The sequence below is a fragment of the Macrobrachium rosenbergii genome, chromosome 17 (assembly GCF_040412425.1).
Source record: "Macrobrachium rosenbergii isolate ZJJX-2024 chromosome 17, ASM4041242v1, whole genome shotgun sequence".
Lineage (NCBI taxonomy): Eukaryota > Metazoa > Arthropoda > Malacostraca > Decapoda > Palaemonidae > Macrobrachium > Macrobrachium rosenbergii.
The window spans coordinates 11,638,365-11,645,587 of NC_089757.1; the positions used below are offsets into that span (position 1 = coordinate 11,638,365).

The window sequence follows — 7,223 nt, forward strand, 5'->3', positions numbered from 1 at the left end:
CTCTCTCCATGTTTCATCGTTTTAAAAGACAAAGTTGTTGTTTGAACATGAAGAATTCCTAGTACACAGGACAAAAATCAATCTCTCTCTCTCTCTCTCTCTCTCTCTCTCTCTCTCTCTCTCTCTCTCTCTCACACACAGTTTGAAAGGACAAAGTTTAGTTAAAACTTAAAATTGAATTTGAAGAGTTTCTATTATCTACGATACAACTCTCCCTCTCTCTCTCCCTCCTCGGAACTCTATCCCAATATTTTTCGGGATCATGGTTTCTTATATTATCCTTCTTCTATTAATATTTCTATTAATATCTTCCACCTGTTGTTCTACCTGGGCAATTTTTCTTTATCTCCTTTGTATTATATATATATATATATATATATATATATATATATATATATATATATATATATATATATATATATATATATATATATATAAGTATATGTATAATATATATACATATAAATATATATATATATATATATATATATATATATATATATATATATATATATATATATATATATATATATATATATATATAACAATAACAACAAAATTACCAGTAACAAAATACCGGTATTACACAAACATCAATTTTTTTCCGGGATTCATAAATTCCACAATCGCCAATTTCCCAGTCATTGAATACTGCTTTTGATGGATTTCCAGCTTTGAAGTGGCATAGCTGAAAGAACGTTATGAACTTCTTGCTGCATCTATTTTTAAATGATTATGTGCTAAGCGATCTCTGAATTCCATTCATTTTATATAACAGCAGACGATTTTGCATGACACTGACTTGGTGGAGAAGGGCTCATTTCATTTCAAGTAAAATATCTGATCTCCATGGCATCTGTTACCATTTGCGGGGGAGAGAGAGAGAGAGAGAGAGAGAGAGAGAGAGAGAGAGAGAGAGAGAGAGAGAGAGAGAGAGAGAGAATAACATAAAAAAGTCAATAGCTATGCAGAAGTAAAAAATATATTGGCTACAACAGCTATGCCCTCCGAATCAAAGACCACGAATGATTGAAAAAAACAAAAGTGGAACCTTGAACAGTAAACTGTTTGGATCATCTACCTGGCCCATCTGCCAATCAAAGGACCGAAATAAAGATTAACTGCTTCTCAATTTGGAAATTGAAATAAAAAAATGTAATATCGAAAACTTTTTGTCTACATTATGCACTGACAACATCTAGTGTGCCATAAAATATTGCTGTTGTGTGAGTATTTGGTTACTAAATGAATTTAAGTTTACCATATCTTAAATTAATGCCGTCTTCAAGAAAAACTTATGGCAGCAAAATTTCCCCTAAACATTGGTCCTTCAATCTTATAATTTAGGCTATATTGGGTCTGATCAAGGAAAGCCATAATACTCTCTCACCACACAGACCCTTGAACATCCAGCAAGGCATGGGGCAAGCAACCTCACCCTATTTAATACCTCCTGAAAACCTAAAAGTTTTTTAATATATATATATATATATATATATATATATATATATATATATATATATATATATATATATATATATATATTTGTGTGGGAGCGTTCGGGTAATAAACAAGCATAAAGACACACAATGAGAACACATCACTGGAAAACAATTGGAGCATTGAATTTACTGCTTAAGTCCTGGAACCAATTTAAACACTTTACATGCATAAAGTCACTTGAACACAATAACATCTTTACGGTAAAAGCCGTAGTCACTCTATTACTTTCTTTCAAGATTTCAACAGAATGTTTCAAGTTACTCATTTTTCCGCTGCATTTCGTTACTGAAAAGATTGCTTAATTAGAGAGTATTATGAACATCTTTCGGTATTAACCCGGTATGTATCCACCTACGCGTCACCAGCGAGGTGCTAGTACTAAACATGGCGGAAGCTCATTGGGGCGTCGTGTTTAGTACTATCCCCTCGGGATCAAAGTATGATATACACCAATTTCTATATATTTCTATACATTAATAAACGGTATCTTTGATCCCCGAGGGGTTAGTGCTAAACACGGCGGCCCATTGAGCGTCCGCCATGTTTAGTACTAGCACCTCGGAGGTGACGCGTAGGTAGGTACAGACCGGGTTAATACCCATCATTCCACAAACAAACAATTTTACAGTCTGATTGATTTTTCCAGAAAGGTCTTGGTATTTAGTTTCGATACATTAGCGAAGTATTTCCACAAAAAATATCTGGTCTCGTGATATTAACAAAAACAAGCAAATATTCGTAAGGCCTCATATATTTATAACAGTAATAAAATCAGTGCAGCTTGTTGAAGGTCATTTGTGGTTCCTTTACCAGAATACTGTTCTCCAGTGTGGATGTTTGCTTCTGCAGAGATTTATCACTTTTAGACAGTGTGGTCCGTAGGGGTAGGTTTCTGTTTCCTAATATTAGCAGTTATGACCTGGACCATCGACGGATAGTCTTCTGTTTATCACTTTTTCATAAGGTGCATTTTAATAGACACTCGATGAACAGTAGCACCAATATGCAGTAAATGTGCCTAGCTGACGAACCTCTCAGTTCCAGAGGGCCTTTATTCCTCACACCGTAGGACTATGGAAGTCTCCCTGAGGATGTCGTGCGACTGGAACTTCAAAAGTTCAAGCGAAAATGCAATGCATTACTACCCTAATAATATTCTTCTTGCATTTTAATACACTTTTTTCTAGCTATTAATTTATTAATTCATTTTTCCTTTTTAATAAGTGAGATCTCTTCTTTCTGTATTCCCTTTACCTTCTCTTACTTACTAATGAACACCATATTCTTTGGAAGCTTGAATTTCAAGTCAATGGCCCCTGTGGCCTTGTTCCATATGAATAGGGTTCATCTTCTGAATAATAATAATAATAATAATAATACATCGAGCAACAAAACGCTTTAATGTAGCCCAGACCCGGAAAGAATATGGAAGATAAAAAGGCGGATAGAAGATTTACATCACTCGGGGATAACAGACGACAGAAAAAAATTCCAGTCATTTACATCATATTCCTCGTTCAAAAAAGCTCTTTAAATGTTATTCCTTCAAGTGCATCGTTCAGCCAGAACTCCAACATTACTCCATCAGCTTTCGAACCTCGTCAAGAACAAGTGCCACTCACACCAGACAGTTACCGTTGGCCTCAACAGCCATTAACGTGTGGTCTGTGCAAGGCCAGGCATTAACCCAACGTCCATAAGCGAGCGTTTGAAGGTAAACACGTAGCTATAATTATCATAGACGAATTAAAAGTATATAAATATTTTTACCATTTCGGTCATCCGAAACCCGGCTCTTTATCCAGGATTAAAGCGAAAACGTTCGCTTCTATCCTGTATTTATGCTGTAATTAGCCAAAGAGGATTAGAATCGGCGGAAAAAAAATAAAAAATCTATTTCAGCTGAATCGACGCAACATGGATTGTAGAGCTTGGGATCTTACTGATTGTTTTAGTTTTTATTCATCTTTCCATTTATTTACTCATTCATTGTTTTGTTATCATTAATCTTATATATTTAAATGCATTTATTGTTATTTGTTACTTACGGCATATATTTACAAATATTTTACTGTTAGTTGTTATTGTATTTTTCGGACTACAGAATCTAGCTAAGCAGGTTCATGGCAACTGGTTAGATTTAATAATAATAATAATAATAATAATAATAATAATAATAATAATAATAATAATAATAATAATAATAATAATAATAATAATAATAATACTTCAACGTTAAAGTTACAAGAAGTATAAGGCCGTGCGAGTAAGGTAATCAGATTTGTCAGTCAGCTTCTTTAGGAAGAATTTGATTACGAGAACCAGCAACAAAATTTTGCGACACATCAAAGAGTCCTAATTCAATTTCTTTTCTTCCCCCCACTAAAATGAACCCACCAGCAAATGGGTAATATAAAATATTATTATTATTATTATTATTATTATTATTATTATTATTATTATTATTATTATTATTATTATTATTATACTTAAACCAATTTCTCGTACTTGGAAGGATTGAGTGACAAACTTAAAGACTGAGAGATTGATTGAGAGTTGTCTTCCGTCATAACAAAGTTAAAGAAGTTAGACAGTAATGCAAGCAGAGATCAGGGCTTACGCATGAAAGGAATACGAAAGGAAGTAGTAAAACAACTTCAGTACTGCCCACAATAAGCCTTAAGGAATGAAAGATTTAATTTAGCCAAGACTGCTGTCAGCCTGATATATTCTCATGGGGCTTCAAACGATGACTTTCATTTCTAAGAATTGGATTATTTTCGCCAGACGAGCCTTCTTTACTTTGTTCAGCAAGTTTGTTGATTAACTGTTTATAGGTTAATAATTAATTGGTTAATGAACTAATTATTAAAATGATTTATTAATTCATACATTTAATCCTTCAGCCTTTACTCTTTTCGCTAAATCTATGTTTTTCAACTAAGATTTCACTTGATTTTTTAAATTTTTTAATAATAATAATAATAATAATAATAATAATAATAATAATAATAATAATAATGAAGAAGAAGAAGAAGAAGAAGAAGAAGAAGAAGAAGAAGAAGAAGAAGAAGAAGAAGAAGAAGAAGAAGAAGAAGAAGAAGATATTTTGCTCAACTGCCTTTCTGTAATCATGAACACACGATTTCAATCAATTTCAAACATCAAAATGGAGAATTAATTGAAAAATTTATATTCTATAAACGTGCGTGTGTGTTTGTGTGTTACAGTCACCCATCACATTAAATGAATGTATTTACCAAACACAACACTATCAATCGAACCATCCCCTGTTGTGCGCTTTGTATGCTATGAAGAGCAATTTACATTTTTTCAGGTATTTTAATTGCTCGGTAAATGGAAACAATAGTAAATTGGAAAAAATCCTAATAACATTGTTTTTTTTGGCTTTGCGCTTTCATCATTTTAGCTTAATAATAGAAAGGTAGCGTTGTACTCCATTATCATTTCAGAAATTCTTTCAATATCTGAAAATAGCTTTTCTTAAGCTGCTTCATAAGAGCTATTGTTTATTGTCCTAGTTCCTCTGACTTATACTGTTGCTTGGGATGTACTTTGTCTGTTAGCTGATTTTCCTTTGTTTATTTATTATTTATCTGCTATTCCCTTTGTTCTGTCTTCCGTTCTCTAATTATCCCTATGGCTATCTAATACTACTTTTGAAACGCCATTATTCTTCTGACTTCGCAATGCTGGTTATATACATATAAATTTATTTCTGCTGATTTACCTTCAGTTACTTTTTGATCGATTGTGATCATTCCACTTTCAAATTTACTCTCAAATCTGCAGCCAGCTCTTTGTAAGATTTCTTTACAAGTTAATGGCCTTCCATTCCATTCACAGGAACTCCTATTTCTATTCTTTTGCATAACTGATAACTACACTTATGCATATTTGCATAGATAACTTACCGAAGAACTTTCAAGATAATATATGTCCCGCTTCTACACAGAGCATATGCCCTTGCATGTCTGTTCTCTAAATGCATGTATTAGCTGCTGTTACCTGCATGAATGCTTCCTCATATGCACAAGAAAAATCTAAAGCTTCTAAAATAACGTTTGTGTGAACTTTAAATGTTTATGTTGATACTAACATCATGATATTTTCCGTGGCGTGGATTTATACTGTGTGTCACTACTGATGTTAGCATCAATGTTTACCCAGGTATGTACATATAAATGTGTGCTGTGTGGGTACACATCGTAGTTATCCGTCTGAGTATTTCTACAGGTGTGTAGACAGGCAAATATAAATTATGGACACTCCACCAAAAACAATGACATTCATAAATCCTACTTACCTTTGGCAGACGACTCATCGTCCCCAAAGTCGCTCCTTGACCGACAGTCTTCGGCGGTCAACGTTCTGATTGGCATGGCTCCAGTCAAAACGGACCGGTCACTCTCCAGCAACTGGTTCTTGTCCAAGTTCTCCCTGACCTTGGTCCCTTGTCCCGAGAGTTCTCTCTCCCTCTCCAGTCGTCTCTCGTAGGCTCTGTTCACACTTCTCTCGGAGCTCTCCGAGTCGTTCTTGTTGGAGAGGTTGAGGGCAGGGTCAGTCTTCGAGTTGGGGCGGGTCGGGGGCTGGGCATCCGGTTCGGGCCCTACTGTATCCTGGCCACACTTGCCCGAACAGACGAGACCCATGGCAACATTAGGTCAACACCACCCTCGCCTCACAGAAGGTTACGCCCGAAAAGGTCACGCCCATCGTCATGCACTTACTGACAAGCCCGAAGATGAGCACTTAGCACTTTTAAACAAGTTTTTTCTTTATTTTTCTCCCTTCTATCTTCTTTGGGGTGGCTTTCGGCAATCCAGTCAAATCCCAGTTATATTGCCATTTTTTAAAAACAACCAGTTCTGATTTTCCTTTCAATATTTCTAAGTAATAACTCTAGGCAATCCAATCCATCCCCATGTTACAATTAATCATTCACCAAGCTGAATAAACCAGCGCCATTTTAACTTAGATCACAGCAGAGTTATATTAAATTAAATAGGTTAATTTTCCGTCATCTGCTCGGATGCATAGCTACTGGTTAATTGGTCATTTCTGTAATCAAATTAACAAGAACAGGTAACCACAAAAATTATCAAACAGCACATGGAGCGTATGTTCATATGTTTGTTTATATATTTATATATATATATATATATATATATATATATATATATATATATATATATATATATATATATATATATATATATATATTTATGACACTAAACTGTTTCCGTTACAAAGGTTGACTTCACAGAAAAGCCAAAACAATGGCCACTGCCACCTTCTTACTTTTACTGCCAGGTTGTGGATGCACCCCATGCACAGAAAACTTCGACATTACCTGATTCTTCTTGCACTTCCTACACAAAATTTTCAACAGCTACGCATCGAAACCCCTAACACACATTGTGCTATTTATCTTTACTTTGCTAGCAGTCTGGCATTTCCTGGAAACTAAGGCCTCTCCTTTCTAATCCCTTCCACGTCACCTATCCAGCTATTTCAAGGTCTACCTCTCCACTCCCCTCCTTTCCTCCTGACATAACCCTAATAATTTGCTCTCTACACTAGCATGTCATCCACCAGATTTTTTTGACATGATAAAACTATCTTAAAACACTGATACTTTAACCTCCACTGACATTTTTACCATTCTTACTTAAGTTACTCCATATTTCTCACCCACT

At 34.7% G+C, this 7,223-nt stretch overlaps 1 protein-coding gene across 1 annotated transcript in view; it reads right to left on the minus strand.

The window, feature by feature from the left end:
• The window catches only part of LOC136847553 (probable 3',5'-cyclic phosphodiesterase pde-5), a 275,359-nt gene extending 268,692 nt beyond the window's left edge, over positions 1–6,667 (minus strand). Inside the window, exon 1 of the mRNA XM_067119278.1 lies at positions 5,831–6,667. Coding sequence (XP_066975379.1) covers positions 5,831–6,176 — 346 coding nt within the window. The 5' untranslated portion in view covers positions 6,177–6,667. The remainder of the gene's footprint in view (positions 1–5,830) is intronic.
• Positions 6,668–7,223: the final 556 nt, after the last annotated feature.